We start from the raw sequence: 18,334 nt of genomic DNA on the forward strand, positions 1-18,334 counted from the left end.
GACTTTGTCAAATCCTCGCAAGACGTAGAACCCCTGAATTTTTTCTTTATTTTTGCTGATTGAGGCTTGGAATCGAATCCAGACTTCTGGTGTCATAATTCATTGCACTATAGTGCGAAAAGTTATAACCATCATTCCATCACGGGTTACTTATTTGTTATGTATTTGAAATTCTAAAATACCTATTTATTTTCCGTGTGAATTCCTTAAAAGCGTAGATTTTGTGTCACCCTGTTCTATCGCGAAGAATTTAAAATACATTTGTATATATTATTACCTGCTTATGTATTAGTAAAACGCTTTATTAAATTAATCTTAATTAACAATTTTCTTTAACAATTTGTTTATTTAATTAGTTGAAAAGTCAAAATCACTTTCACTCGAAACTCCTGGTTGTTTCTGTGCGGTAGTGGAGCTCTCATCAGTTTCGCTGTCAACAAAGTTGACTCTTTTCTTCTTCTTCGATGCCAGATCGCTATTTTTCTCTGTAGATAGTATTGATGCAGGTTGTGTTACTTTTTGTTCAGGTTCTAAATTACGATCTGGTTCTGGTTCAATCTTCTCTTCATATGACGTTTCTGCAACGTTTTCAAAATTTTGCGTATCTGCTTTATCCGTATTGAAGGCTTCCTGCTCTGCAGAATAATTCTCTTTAATTTGATTTCCACCAGCCTCTTGTTCTACTGGTGCATAATCTCCTTCGGCATAAGTCTGATTAGAAGTTTCACCTTCGTTGGATGCAACCTGTTCGTAGTTGGCGTATTCCCCTGCATAAGGATCTTGTTGGTATTCTTGACTATATCCTTCAGGAGCATACTGTTGTTGATTATTTTCATCGTATTGACCCTGATTGTAATCATATTGATATGCATTAGGGTCATAATCAGCTGGATATTGCGAAGCATCGTAATTTTGGTAGTCTTGAGCGTAGTTTTCGTCACCTTGAGCAACTTGCCCATCTTCAGTGTAAGAGTATTCCTGCTGAGACGCACCCTCTTGAATAGTAGCTGCATTCGGATCTGAATAACTGTAATCATATTGTTGTTCTTCTATAGATCCCACATTATCAGTATAAGGATACGCTTCCTGATTGTTTTCCACCAGTGCATCATGTTTCGCTTCAATCTGCTCAATTTCCGTTGCATATGGTGCCACTTGCTGATGCTCTAGCTCATCCCCCATTACCGGATCCTGTTCATATGAGGAGTCCTTTTCTAAATTAGTAAACTCATATCCCTTAGTTTTCTGAGAATTTTGCTCAATTTCCTTATCGTCTCCTCCGTTTCCTCTTGGATTATCCGTCACCAATGGTAAGGGTTGAGAGACAGCAACAGCAGCAGTATCAGAAGAAGTTAGGTTGTCAGGTTTCGTGAGGAGCTCTCCATAAATGGCAGTTTCTATATTTTCAATCGACATTTTTTCCTTCTTATCAAAATGTAGAGGGCGGTAGTTGTTGTTGTTGCTTGTATTAGTATTGGAATTGGGATTGACATTGGAATTGGGATCCATGCGTGTATTTTCAGTGTTTTCTTTATTTTCACCTACATCACCATCAATAATTGCAGTGGTTCTATTACTTGCTCGAGTGCTTTCATCTTTGGAATTTTTTGTGCCATTAAATAAAGTTATTTGTTCCGTATCCCTACTGGGATCTATGTTTCTGGCAGGAGCAGTATTAGATATGTGTTCTTGGGGCTGGCTCTGGCTCTGGGTCTTATATTCGAATGGTTTCTTCGTAAAAGTAAGGGCTTCATCACCAATACTTTCTATGCTACATTTACCATCCAAAGGAGCTGAGGAGGCCGATGACGATGAAGTGTTCTTTTCGTTGTCATCCATGTCGTTTATTTTTTCATCGTCTCCGACATTCGTTTTATCGATTTTTTGTGTTTTTTGTTGGATTTTTTGTAGTTGAAGTGTTGTCGTGATGTTATCAATGCTGAGCTCTTGAGGAGTCAAGCTAATGGGAACGGGGACATTTTTCTCGTCGTACGTTTCTTCCATTTCTTTTATATATTTGATGTACTTGTTGTCGTCGTTGTCGTTGTCGGTACGGAAATCAATGGTATTAGGTATGTTTCCTTCGTGTACAAACCTCCTTTGCTCCTGTTCTTGCTGCTGTTGGAAGGAGTTATTCAGTTTTATGTTTGGTAATTTATCAACCTTTAAACTTTGATGGGAAACTTGGAAATCCTTATTGAACATTGGTCCTCGAGTTTGCTTAAAGTTTTGGGACTCCTGGCCATTCTCTTTGTCTTCATTGAACTCTAAATCATCGTATTTCTTGGGTTTATTGCCACATACTGGTTGTTCGGGAATCAGTTGGTTAGATTGCGTCCTATTTGAAATTGTTTCATTAGTTTTAACATCGGCAAATGGAATAGACGACGACAACGACGAAGGGGTTTCAACACCAACTCTAAACTCAAAGTGCGGTCTGGATTGTTTAATGTCATCATCAGCTGCGAACAATGGTTCGGTATGTCTTTCTGCTGATGGTTTTTGCTGATGTTGATGCTGGAATGGGTGTTGCAAGTAGGATGTTTGGCCCACATTATATTGCATTGGGACAGTTGATGTTGTAGCTGCTGCCTGAAGGTAACCAATGGGAAACTGAGAGTAATCAAAACAAAAGTTGGATTGGATTTTCTTATTTTCAACGTTGTCCGACAACGACGACGACGTAGACATGGGAAGAGTTGCATTGTTGGGAAGCGCTATTAGAACTCCTGGTGGGGCACTAGCAAATGTCCAACTGGGTTGACATCGGTTTTGTTCATTTGATATTGGTACAACCACAGGTATAGGTACTCTTTGAAACTGAGATGTGTTGTTGAACGACGACGACAAGGACGTAGAGGATGTTTGGAAGGCCTCTGGGGCGACATTTTTGTCATCGGGTCTTAATGTCGCATTTAAATTAGATGACCTCTGAATGGTACGTAGTGAAACCGCAGGAATGTTTTGAAGTGTTTTCATTGAATATGATTGTACGAGTCTTGAGAAATATAGCTCATATTGTAGCTGAAAAATAAAGTTCAAAAGGAGTTAGTTATAGTAATAGAAACAGTTTGCATAAGAAAATCTGTATCATATGTTTTATAAAAGTTGTCTTGGGTAATCTAAAACTCACACCATAGGTGTTCTTATAGGACACTGTCTAATAGGTAGACACGCAAAAAGAATGGGCGTGTTCTCTAACGATTTCTGCAGAAGTTGCATGGATGAAGAAAAAGAGGAAACTGTTCAACATCTTCTGTGCACCTGCCCTGCTCTCTCTAGTAGAAGAAAACTCCATCTAGGAGAATTCTTCTATGAATACACTAGCGATCTAGTGAAAACGGAAGTTTATCTTCATTCATAAGAAGCTGCGAGTGGTTCGGGTAGTGAGTTCCAACTTGCTAGTCTTTGTGGTATCACAATGGATCCATAAGGGTCTAAGTGTGTCGGGTAACTTGCCTGACAACCACTGCTACCTAACCTAACTTAACCTAACCAGTGGCGTATTGAGGGGGGGGCTTAGGGGCTCAAGCCCCCCCAAGCCTCCAAAATCATGTTACTATTTAGCTGATTTCATCATAATCTACATGATTAACTGAAACTTCTTCGTAAATCGTAGATATTTAGATGCAGCTCAAATGATCGAGCCCCCTCCAAATTCTAAAATGGTTGTTTGTGTTTGTTTGAGTAAGTGCCTTAGTTGACGTTGAGGTTTGGGATTTTCAGGATTATAGTCCAATTCAGAATTCTTCAAATAGTTTGTTTGGTATTTTGACGTCGAATTACATCACCGTTAAATTTTGCAAAGCTTCTTATGCAATCACGTCGTATTTTATTGTCTTGAGTATATTACTTTTTTTTCAAAAATAGTATTTTTCTCGAAGATATTGGAAATACAAATTTTGTATAGCTCAATATCTTAGTGGTCAACATAACTAATGGTTTATTTAAGCAAATTCCAGTTTGTGCTTCTGATTTGTATTAAAAAAAGAACATATTATTAAAAAATATATATTTCGGATTAAACATCAAGAGAATGACATTGAAAATTAGTTTTTGAGACTTTTACGTTCTGCATTTCACTTTTTGAGCATTCACTTGCGTTGCCGATAGTGAAATTAGGTGTTCTAAATTTTTTTACTCATTTAGATTTTCTGATCGAATTCAATTCGCTTTGTTTCTGCTCGTGAACTTGGTATCTTTTTCAATGAATCTCCAATTTTTGGACAAAATATTATCAAAACTTATATATTTATTGTTTTGTAATGTTTATTTGTTGTTAATTTAATACAAAATACATAAAACACATGAGGCATGACATATCATAATTCATCACTGCCTCTGTGTTTGCTACCTCTTTCGCTTTACACTTTATCTAAATCATTTTTCTTTGAAAATTTGCAATAATATCCCCCATGTTCTGCATTTCACTTACATATTTCATATGTCTCGCAAAATGTGACTTCTTATTTTTTCTTTTAAATTCTGCTTTATTCCAATAAAGTTGCCAATAAAATTGCATCCATGTTCAAAGTAGCAGTGATTTAACTTTAGAAACAAAATAAAAATGGATAATCCTTTAGTTTTGACAGTTCGAAGCATTTTCGAAGTTTTCGAAATCGATCGAAGATCAATTTCACGTGAAATTGAAAAGTGATGCCAGTTTACTTTCGGTGGAATTGCGGAAATATAGGCATTTATACCGAAAAAAGTGATGAGTATAGCTCAAAAACAAGACGTGGTAGGAATAAATCTGTAAACAGTTTTGAATTCAGCACATGAAAAAGTTCGAACGAAAAAATGTTTTTTTTTTTTAAGACAACCAAACACATTGTTGTTTGTGTAAAATATTTGGGATACAAGAACTTGGAAAAAAAGCTACTTCGAATGTGAAAGGAGGAGACAGTAGTTGTCGGGAGCAGTAAAATGCTACTATACGACTTTCAGTACCGCAGCACAGGACTTTTCTCTCGATCAAAGATGAATAAAAAAAGAGACAAATTTGTAGTACATTTACCTTATCAAAAATTTTTGAAAAATTTTCCAGCCCCCCCCCCCCCCCCCCAAATTTTTTTCTGGATACGCCACTGAACCTAACCTAATCTAAAACTCAAAACAAAAATTAAACTTTTTAGGTAAATACTTAATTTGGCTAAGCTGGATTTATTTTTAATAAGACATGGACATTACTATGTAACATCCTTTATAAATCTAGATTATTGAGCAATTAAGGAAAAACAATTGACTGATGATACCTAATACTAATTTATCCGTATATAACATTTTTTCAACATTTTCACATTTATAAGCAGATATAAATTACCTACTAAGCACATCCAAAAGATAACCAATTTGATTCATTTTGTAACTTTTTCTATTTGGTGAAATCTACAAAAACTTTTTTGATTGTTACAAACCGGTGTTGTTTTAATTTTTCACGATTTGGTGATAGAATCCACAACCATTTCTTGATCAAATAGACAACATTGGCTATCAAGTTGCGTTCCTTATCATTTATACTTAGGTATGTACATCAAATGTGTTTGCATGCAAGGATCTGTAATTCTAACCAACTATCAACTACAACTCGAACTCAGTTTCTTTCGTAAGGCAGTTATCGACCTTAATTGCACCATTATTGAATTTACAGAGAGGCGCTGCGATGGGTGTAATTTGATAAAATATAATGTGCGTTTATAGGCTTAACCCAAAATCACCAATATTGTAAGACTGAAATAATATTGACTATAGTCAAATTTTTTTTCGAATTTTAACTAGAAGTTGAAAAAACAAGCTAGGTCTATGTGGCCAATAATGAGAATCAGTAAAAAAAAAAAAAAAAAACATTATTTCCATCATTTGAATACTCTAGGTATATTGTTGTATATCAAAGCCGGAAATATCACATAAATGTATGTATGTATACTTAGAAATTTTTGTTGAAATAGCAAAATAATATTTATTAATTTTGATTTAACAATATTCATTTTCGTATCTAAAACATTCCGAAAAATTGTTGAAAGTTATTTATTCTCTCTGAAGCGGTTAATAGATATCTTCTCAGTCCATTGAAGCTAATTTCATTTTTGGGTAGTGAAAACGTTATTTTTATAGTAGTATAAGAGTAGTAGGCCTTTAAAAAAATGTCGAAAAGTCTTATTGATGTATTTGGGTCTTTCATCATTATAAACATTTACAACTTTTAATTAATTACACTTGGGATTCTAGACGTAAAAAAGGTTTTCAAAACCTGAAAATTTTAGATCTGGATTAGAAGTTTCTAATGTAAAAGCTACGATTTGAAGTAATAAGCATTTATTTGAGACTGCTCAACAATTCAGTAAACCCTTTGTTTTAAATGGGAAAAGTTGAAAAAACCACAAATTAAAAACGTTTTGCTAGGAAGCTTAATCGCATCGAAAATTGGCTTCGCAGTTTGATACAACAAAGGGTTGCGACTCAAGCCGATAAATCACTAAAAGAACGCCCTTCGCGACAGCTTAACATGAGGATCTGCTTTTACATAGTAGGTAACAACAAGCAAAGGAAATAGCCGAACAACAGCTTCCGAAATACGTGTCCAAATCCAAATAAACACAAGATGCTGCACTATTTAGGCAAGTTGGTATTCGGAAACTATTTCTTCGATCACAAAATAAGGTGAGTGGGTAAAAAGGTATAGAGATTGGACGGAAATCCATAAATTGAGGTATTTGGGACGATACAGAGAACTTTAGTTTGAACAAAAAGAGCTACCTGGACTGTATAGTTCCCACCGTCAAGCATGGAGGCAGTTCCGTAACGGTCGGGGGTTATTTCCCTTTAGCACGATTGGGAGATTTGCCCGAGAGATTGGAAGAATGAACAATTAGGCGTTTCTTCGGTGCTTGTATTTGGATATCTTTCTAAATAAAATGCATGACTAGTAAACTTTGTTTAAGTTTTTTATAAAATAAAAAAAAAAATCAATAACTATTAATTATAATTAGTCATTATTTATTAACTTTAAAAGAAATGTAAAAAAATATAAAAATTGTTTTTAAAATAATGAAACACTTTTTTAAATTGTTTTAATCTGCAAACAAAGTATGACATTAAATTTCTAGTATTATAGCAAAGAATTTTTAGAATTTGGCAGATTTGTTTATGGGCTCCGAAGTTATGACCTGACCATCATATATCGGAATACTCCCAAACAATTTCAAATTGTAGAGCAAATATGCATGCAATGCGAAATGCAATTTTTTAAAGACGGTATTTATGAAGGTACAGATAACAGCCTCAAAACTAAATATTTTTCTTACAAATATTATTGAAGGGTTGACTCTGTTAATTGGCAATAATAATGAAGAATGAAATATTTTTCACAATTCTACATAATATTCAAGTATAATTTTCAATTAATAAAAGTTCAATACTCCAAAATCGATCAGACACAACATGGGTTGTCATGCTTTTCAAACAAAAATAGTTAAGAGCAAAATTGTTGACCCCACTTTTTTATGTTATGTTATAGGTACCTACATATATTTCATATTTGATCAAAATCTTCTTTTTCTGATAACCAATGCAAAATTACCCATAAAGTATCTGTTTTTTTGAAAAACGTCCTCATAAATTGAAGAATTTTTTTGGTGAACAAAGGACAGAATTCTTACATAAATATAAGAAAGCATTATCAAGACTTTTATTTGACCTAACACATGTTCTTCACTGCAGAAAAACAAATAACATTGTGTTACTCGTACCGTCAAATGTCTTTGCCAATATCATATTTTCAAACTTTGTTGGAATTCATGAAAATAAATACACTCACATCCACAGGCACATGCCATATATACAGTTACCCATAATAATCAAAACTACCAAGGTTATAAAAAAAAGTTCTAGTCGCAATGCGTCGTCGTCGTCTTCGTCATTCAGGATATTAGTTTCTTACTTCATCAAATAAATTCAAATGAGGTTTCCATGATACAAAAAAAAAATAAAACATGTTTGAAATGAAATGACATTTTTTTCGAATTGTATACTCTAACTACAAAGTATAGAAGGTTCATCATCTTGCAAACATACCTTCATCATTTTAAGTCGCTCACTTCTTGCTGATAATGCTGCTGCCTGCTGGTCTATACGCTCCAACATTTCCACAAGCTTCCGATTACGTTCATTTCGTTTTTTCTGTTCATCCAAGAATTGTTGATACTTTAGTTGACTTCTTGACCTTAATGTCCTCTCACTTTACACAAAAATAGAATGGAATTATTATGGAAAATCTACCATTTCCCCCCTCTACTTTGCATAAAGTACAACGAAACAGGGCAGGGGACAAAGTAACTTACTGCTCGTTTCGCTTTTTCATTATCTGCTCCAATTTTTTCTCTAGCTCCTGGCGATTATCCTCACTTTTTCGTTTTTATGTATTTTTTTTTTTGCAGGACACACAAATAGAAACATCCATGGTACAAAGCCACAAGGATACAAGGATAAAAAAAAAAACAGAAATTAATATGATTTTTGTCAACATCAACATCATAAGACTGTCATAGTCATTCTTCTTCGAAAATGTCTGTCTCCTCTCCGAGTCCGGAATCAAATAAAAATCAAGAATAAGAAGTAAAAGTAGGTAAGTTATACTTTATCGCTCTTACCTTCGATGTAGCTTCTCTTGGAGCAGCTCCACTTGTAACTTATAATTTTCCAGTTCCGATTGAGGATGCATCCTCATTGACTTTGTTGTTGTTGTTTGAGTGCTTGTTGGGGTTTTTTTTCTTTTTTTTTCAGTTTAAATATTTTATGCCTTGCACAGCAGTTCAACAGATTCAAATTCAGATTGTGATAGAGACGTGGACGAAACGACGTCCTGTATTCCTGCAGCTAGAGCTACTCAATGGATACAATACGAAACACAGAAATGAACAAACTGAAATGTAGGAGCATTAGTACAGAACGGGAATGTCATGTACATTAATTATTGTTTTGCACTAGGTTAAGTCCTTGGTTAGCAACCAGTTGTTGTTTGGGCTCTGCTCCTAGTTACGGTATCGATTTTATCCTATTCTTTCGAATCATCCAAATTGAAGTACAATGAGTTTTGTAGCCACAATACAAGTATAAAAGCGTATCAAAGTACATTTACAGTAGTGGATTTGAAAACGTTAGACCTAAAATAGGATATTTTTAAAGAGATACAAAAAGATATAGTTCCATTTTTTTGTTATCTAAACAAAATTAAATTTAAATCAGGCCCTGTACAAAATAAAACAACAAGTTTTTTTAAATACTTACTACGAGAAAAGAGTCTTTAAGGGGGGAAAACCCTCTGGAATTTTTTTATTTTTTCATTATTAATTTTTTTCATAAAAAAATCATTTATCAACCGAAGAAACTATTTTAGTGGTCTTAGCCTAAAATGAAGCCTCAAAAGTCCCCAGATAGTCCTGAAACCCATGCGTTCCGAGCCTACCACAGTACAAAAATGAAAACTTTTAACGAATTTTTCTCGAAACACGTTTTTTTCCGCGCCGTGCAACGTAACTCAAAAACTAATGAAGCTATCGACTTGAAATAAAAGGCAAATTACTCGTTAAATAATTAGCCATTGCATGAACCTAAAAGTTTAATGAAATATTTATAATGAATATTTTTTTTAACTATTTCTTTATAAAAAAAACATTGTGTTTTTTCGTTTTTTTGGTCTCTAATTTTTATTTTAGATTTGTTTTTACTAAATTTAGGTTCATGCAATGCGTATAAATATATTTTATTGGAAAAAAATTTCTTTTTTGATCATAAATAGTTTTCTGGACCAGGGCATTGCACGGCGCAAAAGCGAGGCGTCAACTTCAAAGAGCTCTAGAGCCGCCATTTTGTTTTTTTCTTACTTCAAAAAAATTGTATCAATACTTCATAATGTCAATAATATCATATACTTTTCCAAATTTCAACAAATGCTTTCGGTTTTCCAAAAAAAAAATATTTAAAAAGCTGTCTTCCAGAGGGATTTCCCCCCTTAAGACTTTTTGATGTATTTGTTTTTTAATAGTTGTTAATTCGTTCTCGTTAAAAATGAGTAACGTTACTGAAAAATTCTGTTCAGCTTACTGAGCAGAGTCACTGGATTCAGGTGAAAAGAGATCAGGGAGTTAAGTCTTAATTAGCTAACGGTGCTAGAGCAAATTCTACAGAAAGACCTTGCATCGTTGCAGGGTTGAAGGAAGTGAGTTGATAGGTATCTTTTGCCTGCAAGAAACAAAATTTCGAAAGACTGGAAACAGATAGATAGATAGAATTTTAAGAGCTAATAAAGCATACTTAGAAAACAAAATTAGCAAAAACTCGCAGTCATCTGAAAACCTGCTTAAAGTATATAAATTGCCCCATATCGCCCTAAATAACTCATCGCCTATCATATTTCTATGACAAGTCCGCTACCAACAATTATATCAAGTGCCAGAGCTCTAGGTCAATATACATAGAAGGTAGTTTACCTACATATTCTATACCAGATGCGCTTAGTTCGTTTGCGTCAGGAAGTTTTTTATATACATACATATATTTTTTTGTTTTGTCTGTTTACGTGCCGTTTGCTGGTCACAGTTGGCTTACTTTCAACCAGTATAGCCTAGCCTAGCCAGAGTATAGAAATCGTGGCGTGGGCCTCTGGCCCCTGTCGAACAGGAAACAATTGCAATTCTTTCAATGACCATCCACTATGGTGGTGGTACATGTTGCCACAAACATTGCTTTCGTATTTCCAGGACACTAACATAACTAATGCCTGCTTGTTCGTTAGATAAAAACAAAAGGCAACAAAAAAATTATCCCTTTTGTTGTTGACAAAAAATTGTTCAGATAAACCTGATGCTCCTAATATCAATGTTTCACCTGCTATAACATTCAACCGAATCCATTGTATTTTGTGTTTGAGAGCAAAATAAAAATAAATAAAAACAAAAAAAAACACATTTTTCAGGATATGCTTTAGAACTGTGAACAAGTGTAGTGAGTGTGATGAGTTGCATTGTTGTTATTTTTTTTTTTTTTTCAAAAAATGGTCCTAAACTCTGGCACTGGTTGCGCTTCCTGATTTACCTTTTTTCAGTGAAGTATAGTGATTGTAAATTTTTTTTTTTTTTGCTAATTTTTTTAATTAAAAATCTTTAGAGGAAAATTTTGGTTGGTATATTGTGTTCGTATTTAGATGGTATTTTTTACAAGACAACCAAGTTAATGAAGCTACAGACACATTGAAAAACGAAACTGAAGCAAAGTTTTGTTGGGTTATAGTATGACTTCAACTAATTAAATTTGAAGTCCCGTGATGGAACAATTTAATTTAATTTTCGTAAGATGTGACTGCGAAAAAAAATCATATCATAGGTAAATAGGTTATTAATTTATCGATATAAGATAATGACAGTGTCGAAAATTAGCGAAAACGTTTCGCATTAAGGAAACACTCTTACTAACCAGTCATTATTTAGCTACTGATGTTGAACTGATTAAAAATAATCGCGTCAGGTATACCTACGTTAACAAGGGCTAACAAAGTAATACACGATATTTGAAGAACATTTCGAATCTCAAGGCGCAACGTTTTAAGTATGGACGGTTGAGCTATAATTGAAAGAGATGATGAAGAGAAAGTGGGTAAATCTTGATAGGATAGGCGCCTCCAAAAAACTAAATGTCGAAAGACTGAAAACAGATCCCGACCAGACCTTGGCTTTCGAAACCATTTTAAAAACATCTGAAATCACGAGCATTTTGGGAAGCGCAACCAGAACTATGAGCATTATCATGGTCGTTTAATACCCGAAGCTAAAAATCTTCCTAATAAGATTTGAGGTTAAAATTTTTGTCAAATGAAAGATTTGCTGATAGTGAAAATGAAACAAATAGAACAGCCACTTTTAAAATGGGAAATTGTAAAATGGTGAACTTCACATAGTTAATATTCTATTCATATTTCATAGCTTGATAAAATGAGAAGAAAAATTTTAATGCCAAGCAAAAGAGTAGGCACCTTAATAGTGAAAAATAAAATAAAAATTAAGAAAAAATATAAAGAATTTAGGAATACAAATGTGGCAACCCTATTTAAATTAAAAAAAAAAACACTACAACAGAAAAACAATTTATTTATACACTTAGTTCCATTTGCTGAAACGAATCTTAAATATTTAAGTAGAACATAAAATCTTACTCCCAACTTTTTCCTCTGCTTCACATACCCAAGGTTTTATGTAGAACTTAAATATATAAGTTTTCTTTCAGCAAACAGCTCTTAAAGACAAAACTATACACCAACTTTAGCTGACACTTTCTTCTATCTTAAAAATGGGAAACCGACGAAGTATGAATACCAGAGTTATGCGCGTCAAAGTTATGAAAAACCGAAGTAATGAAAAACCGAGTTTTGCTAAATTCGGTTCTATTACTAAGAGCCATTGACTTTTGGCTTGAAGGTAAGGGACAGATCCATATTGGAATCAGTTATTTTTTCCTGATGATGGAACCATCATAAGTAGAGATCCAACTTTTTTTCAACTACACCTGTTGTATGCGTGGGCTCGAAAAAGACCAATTATCTACTTTATCCATTTTCGTTCCAAAGCTGGCCAGTTCATTTGAATACAGTTGTGTTTCCCAATTACTAAATGTTCAAATATCTTGAATCCATGATCAAAAGTGAAGCGTCTTGTGATGCGAAAAACGTGAAATTTAGAGTGGACGAAGTAACGAAAAAATATCCTCTGCGCTCAGCTCGATATTAAAAACAAATCATTCTTATAAATATCAAGCCTGCACTATAAACTACTTTATCAATAAAATGATCTACCAGTGACGGGATATTGAAACATAAACATGTAGGTGACTTCCTCAGAGACTTTCTGATAGCACGTATATTTTCCTTTGATTTTCTGCATCCCTACTAATTGAATTTAATCGCAGATTCTCCATTCCCCACACGCATATTCCACTTAATTTTCCTTTGGTTTAAAAAAAACTGGAGTGGAAACATAACTTCTCAACACACAAAAAAAAACAATAAAGCAATATTGAACGTTAAAAGGCAAAAATTAAACAATTTTATTCCAATCATGGTAAGAGGAAAAACTTCAATTATATACACAAAACTGCTCAATCATGAAAAGACTAATCGTCACCACTTTATAACTTTCATTCAAAAAGAGGATTGCTATACAACCTACACCTCCAAAGGAAGAATCCAACTAACAAGTGGTTTGCAGACAAACTAATTTTCCTAAGTACTCACCATAATATACCTCCCCAAAGTACTTTTTTGTTAGATTAAACACGACGTGAAAATTATTCAAACTGTCATTGAACATCACAACAACTTTTATCACACACAAGAAATCATCTACCACAAATTAATCAATAAATTTAATTCTTAAAGAAATACCTATTTCAATCGATTGACAAGTTTTCCTTTAGGAAAGTTTCTCTTCCACATAACAGTTGGTGCTCTGTATAGTGGATATTTCAGAAAAAAACGACAAATCATTAAAGTGAACCTGCGAAATAATGGTGATGAAATTTGGACACCTTTTAAACGCCACCAAGCCATACCAGATAATTTTCTGCATCTGTGGCATAGCTCCGTTTCCAGTTGTTACAGAAGAAGCATTAAATCGCAGAATATTTTCAGTCCTATTCTACATTTATAAATTGTTTCTTACCGCAGCAACACTTTTTACCGCCTACGAACGCTGTCGATACATTTCCATACGCAACAGCACAGATAATGATTATTTAACAAATGGCCTACACTTTGCTCAGTTCATAACGCTAACACTCATCCATTCTATAATGCACGTGATTGTGTTTTTCAAATACAACGAGCTTAAACGAGTCCTTTTTGAAGTTATAGAAATCGAACAGGATACGTTACACATATCGAATAAAATGCATCAATTCTGCTCACGATTTACATTCAAACGGCAATTGCTTTGTGTTTCGGGTCTGATGCTTATAACGATACTCCTGACACCGTTAATGTCCATTCACTCGTATATGTCAGATGTGATCCCAGTTTATCAGTGGATCATAAGTATTTTCTCGGAAATCGCAATCCGATGTAAGAGTGTTGAGTTTTGTGTGTTGGTGCAAGTTTTCAATGAATTGCTAAGCGAATTATTCGTTTGTATCAATGAGTTGCAAAAGACTTTTATCAATTGCGATGAAGATGGGAATATTTTTACAGAACGAATGATTTTGCAAAGGAGGATTCATGTGATTCAAAATATTCAATCGAAAATATGGAAAACGGTTAATGCATTTACTGATTACTTCTCACTCACAATACTTTGTCAATTCGTTTGGAATGGTGTAACTATAACGAATATTATCTATTGGGTGTATGTGAAGTTTAATGAAGCAAGTTTGTTAGTTAATTTATGTAAGTAAAACTATACTTCTAGTTGATTTTGTTTTTTTTTTTTTTCAAAATGGTAAAAGGATAACTTAAAAAGTTAAACTTATTTGTTATAGCCAGATAAACCCCAGAGTTAAGGCTTATTCCTACGAATAAAAGTTTTTTTTATATTGACATTTATTTTTCTGATTGAAAAATCAGGGCTTACCTGAATAACATAGTTAAACTATTGAAAAATTAGGCCTTAGAAAAATTGTTTATCTTCGGTTTTTAACTACGTTAATGAAAAGGTTGCAGGTGGATATTTCCAATGAATGGACAGTAGTTTCTGGATTCATGGGTTTGATAGTTTGCCAAAGTACAAAGTAAATCAAATCAAGATAAATAGTTTACTTACTTACATTATAAAGAATTTTTATTTATATTTGTATTATCAAAATTTCAAAATAAAAAAAAAACCAGAAGTCTTTTCCAAGACTTCAAAATGTTGAAATTTTAAAATATTAAATAGGAAGGCAAGCAAATTTCCAAGAAGTATAGAAATTTTTCAAAAAAAAAATTAGAAATATTTAAAATAAAAATCCAAAATTGATATTTTAAAAATTCTTTAATTTTTAAATTTAAGGTAACTAAAACGTTAAACAAATTTTTTTTCATTGGAAGTCTGAAATCAAAAAAAAAATTCTATGACATGTACCGTTAATAAATAATTCAAAAAATATAATTTTCATTTCAAAGATAGCTCAAGATAGAGATAGACAGACAAACAGGCAGACTCACAAACAAAAAGGTAGAGTTTCGAGGACCACTTTTTTCGCATCATCCAAGTTCCATTTTTTTACGAATACAAAACTTGTTTTATAGAACCTATATCGCAACACTCAGAGCGAAACCAAAAGTATCAACAATAAAAATTGAAGTCTTAACATTCTTTCAAGAATGCATTGTTGAGCAAAAAACAATTTTTTTTTTCTGTGAGTGAGGTAAAAATAAACTTAGAGACAGATCGTGGTAAAAATTTATTGAGAGAGCCTTTAAGAGTCCTACCTGTAGTTGGCGAAGTTAAGTGTATATTTTTGTTTTGTAATAATAACTTGTATCTTTTTTTTTCGTTTCAAGAATAAATTATTTATGCTTAAATTGTTTCAGCAAGGATGTCCAGTCTTACTTTTCTTCTGCTGGATATACTAATACCTTGCTACCTTTGTGATGTATGTATTCAAACGGTAAGTAACTTATCAATTAATTTAATTTTTCTAACAATTAAAAAATTATGTATGAGAATAAGTTAATTTTAAGCTAATAGGTCACTGAGGTGTATGCGCAACTTTTTTTTAAATTAAAAATTTTTGTTGATTAAGAAAAATGTGGGCCAGTTTTTGGTATTACAACATAATGAAGCAGTCCATCCGCAATTATACATACCTATGAAGTTCTGGCTATATGGACGGGCGGGTTGGTCCACCCAGGGGCGTACAAACATTTCCATTAAACATGCAACCTTATAATTCTCAGCCTGTGATTTGACACAAATGATATTTCCTCTCATAGAGCTGTGGTACTGCATTTTTCATTGATTCAAAAGAAATTTAAAAGAAAAAGACTCCCCAAATTTAGTCTTTATACTTACTTATGAGAATTTGAATCGTCATTGATATCTTACCTAACAAGACACCTTGCCGTTCTCCTAAATGAAGATTTGATTTAAATTTATTTTTTTTAACTTTGATAAATATGACGTGAGCAATACAATTTAAGATAAACTCTCACATCGTATGCCTTACCTAAAAGGTGTGCATACAATACAAAATGAAGAAACCAATTATTTTTTTTTTCCTTTCCTGTTGTGATGATGTTTGATGTAATCCATAAATCCTCGTAATCAAATTAAATATTATGTTTTTTTTTTTTTTCAGTATGGAAAAATTATACGAAACATCCATGACTTCAAGCCAAACGATACAGATATCCTTTTGAAACTCTGCCTAAGGGAATACTCGTTGCAGCTCACACATCAGAAGTTAATATTTTCCTGTGGTGGTTATTTCAATATAAATTTACAATGTTTTGGTGAAGTAAGTTTTATATATACATATATTTCTTTTATTAAAAATTTAATTCATTTTTTTTCTAGATTATTCTTGCGATTACTACCTATATTGTTATACTGATTCAATTTAAACTACAAGGCGAAAAACCATGAAAGAAAAAAATAAAAGATTAATACAAATTTGTTATTAGATTTTTATACCTAAGGCCTTAACTTAAACATATAAACTATAGAATTTGTTTCTATTCAATTTTGTTGATGAATATTTATCAAATGTCTTTAATTTAGCTGAAATGATAATTCGATTGAAGTTAGAACTTATTCAACGGTTTTAAATAATCTGATTGACACAATATTGATAGTTATAGAAGCCCCCTGAACTATTTCCACCCCTTGCAAAAACTGCTGTGTATTTTCACCCTATAGGAAAATTGCAACACCCTAAAATATCATTCAACGATAAAATCGTCTTCACTATAGACTTAAGGGAGATGTAGCTTTTAGATAAATAAAATTTAATATGATGGAGAGCTTTCTTATCCTTATTCTGTTCAGGTGCAGTCATCGAAGCAATAAAAAATAATTGAAAACTAATTAACAACCTGACTGGTGGCTGTTAAAAAAAAAAACCATTAAAACGAAGAGCAGCGTTAAAACCATCATCAGTAAGGCGAGAATGTCGTTCTACAACGACTGTTTACGTTTAATTCGTCTGCTGCGCAAATTTATGACCCTGATTGGTTTGATTCCGATTAAACCGAGTTTAAGGACACTTCAGATATCAATTGTATTCATAATAGTTGCATCGGTGCCTTTTATGCGTCTTTGGAATGCCGAGCAATCAGTTTTTCAAAGTGATAGTGAGCTTTCAAGAATTGTGAATATATCAAGTCTATTGGTCTTGTGGATAGTGCATATTGTGATATTGTTGGAAACTTCATATAAAGTTGATAAATTTGATAAAATTATTTTGCAGTTTGATAAAATTCATAAAAACTCACTTTTCGAATGTTATAGTAATGTTCGTTGTTTTTCGAAATTTAATTGGAAACGGTTTTGGGTTTTCATATTTTTATTTGTGGAATTAATTGAATTGCTAATTTTGTCCTGGATTTTATATTTGGATGGATTGGGCTGGATGAGATGGTGTTTTAATGTTTACTCGGATATCACATTGAAGACGAAATTATTTGAATTTATATTTTTTGTTATTTTGACCAATACATTGCAAGATAATCTCTGTTCGGTAGCAACAAGGATTCTAATTGATGGTGGTTTAAAGCTAGATGGCCAGTGGATGTGTAGGCGCAATACTATTCAAGCTTTTAGTACGATAGGTCAAATTCGAAATGAAATTTGGATGGCTTCGAAGATGATTGAGGATCTGTGTGAATATTCGCTGGTTGGAGTACTGTTGAAGATGTATTGTGACATTACTTTTACCGCTTATTGGGCATATAGAAGTTTTGAAAACCAAAGTTCGAATATTTACAAAACGGGTAAGTTTGTATGTTTAAGTGCTTTGAAAAAGTTGATATAGAGAATATAGGCTATTTCAATGATGAATAAAGCATAATCTAATTCTATATTTTCCTTTCGTAATGCTTTGTTCAGAAAAATGTTCAAAATAACCATAAGGATATTAAATAAACATTTTTTTACCAATTTATACTTTCAGTATGCCTTCTGTTCTTACTAGTACGCGGACTTATCTTGCTAGCTTGTTGCTGGATTTGTACCTCTTGTGAAATATTGGTAAGAATAATACCAAAAGGAAAAGGTTTGTGTGTAAAACCCATTTAATTTAATTAAATAATATCAAAATTTAAATAATTGTTTTTAAAATGAGTAAGGTAGCCGGATTTATTACTGTGAAATGTATT

The 18,334-nt window shown here is 32.9% G+C and overlaps 2 protein-coding genes and 1 long non-coding RNA gene across 3 annotated transcripts; 2 read left to right on the forward strand and 1 right to left on the reverse strand.

The window, feature by feature from the left end:
- Positions 1–282: 282 nt before the first annotated feature.
- On the reverse strand, positions 283–9,171 carry LOC129915948 (myb-like protein P). Its single transcript, XM_055995676.1, has 4 exons — positions 8,649–9,171; positions 8,340–8,402; positions 8,074–8,236; positions 283–3,024 (listed from the first exon to the last, which is right to left on the reverse strand). Exons 1-4 carry the CDS (start codon positions 8,723–8,725, stop codon positions 349–351), a joined length of 2,979 nt encoding a protein of 992 aa, XP_055851651.1. The 5' UTR covers positions 8,726–9,171; the 3' UTR covers positions 283–348.
- Positions 6,154–8,537, forward strand: LOC129915950 (uncharacterized). Its single transcript, XR_008772386.1, has 2 exons — positions 6,154–6,526; positions 8,436–8,537. It is a non-coding gene; the product is annotated as an uncharacterized LOC129915950 (long non-coding RNA).
- Positions 9,172–13,392: 4,221 nt separating the features above from the next.
- On the forward strand, positions 13,393–16,631 carry LOC129915949 (putative gustatory receptor 98b). Its single transcript, XM_055995677.1, has 4 exons — positions 13,393–14,425; positions 15,551–15,627; positions 16,318–16,476; positions 16,536–16,631. The coding sequence occupies exons 1-4, from the start codon at positions 13,552–13,554 to the stop codon at positions 16,602–16,604; spliced, it is 1,179 nt and encodes a 392-aa protein (XP_055851652.1). The 5' UTR covers positions 13,393–13,551; the 3' UTR covers positions 16,605–16,631.
- Positions 16,632–18,334: the final 1,703 nt, after the last annotated feature.

The sequence above is a fragment of the Episyrphus balteatus genome, chromosome 3, assembly GCF_945859705.1.
Source record: "Episyrphus balteatus chromosome 3, idEpiBalt1.1, whole genome shotgun sequence".
Taxonomy (NCBI): domain Eukaryota; kingdom Metazoa; phylum Arthropoda; class Insecta; order Diptera; family Syrphidae; genus Episyrphus; species Episyrphus balteatus.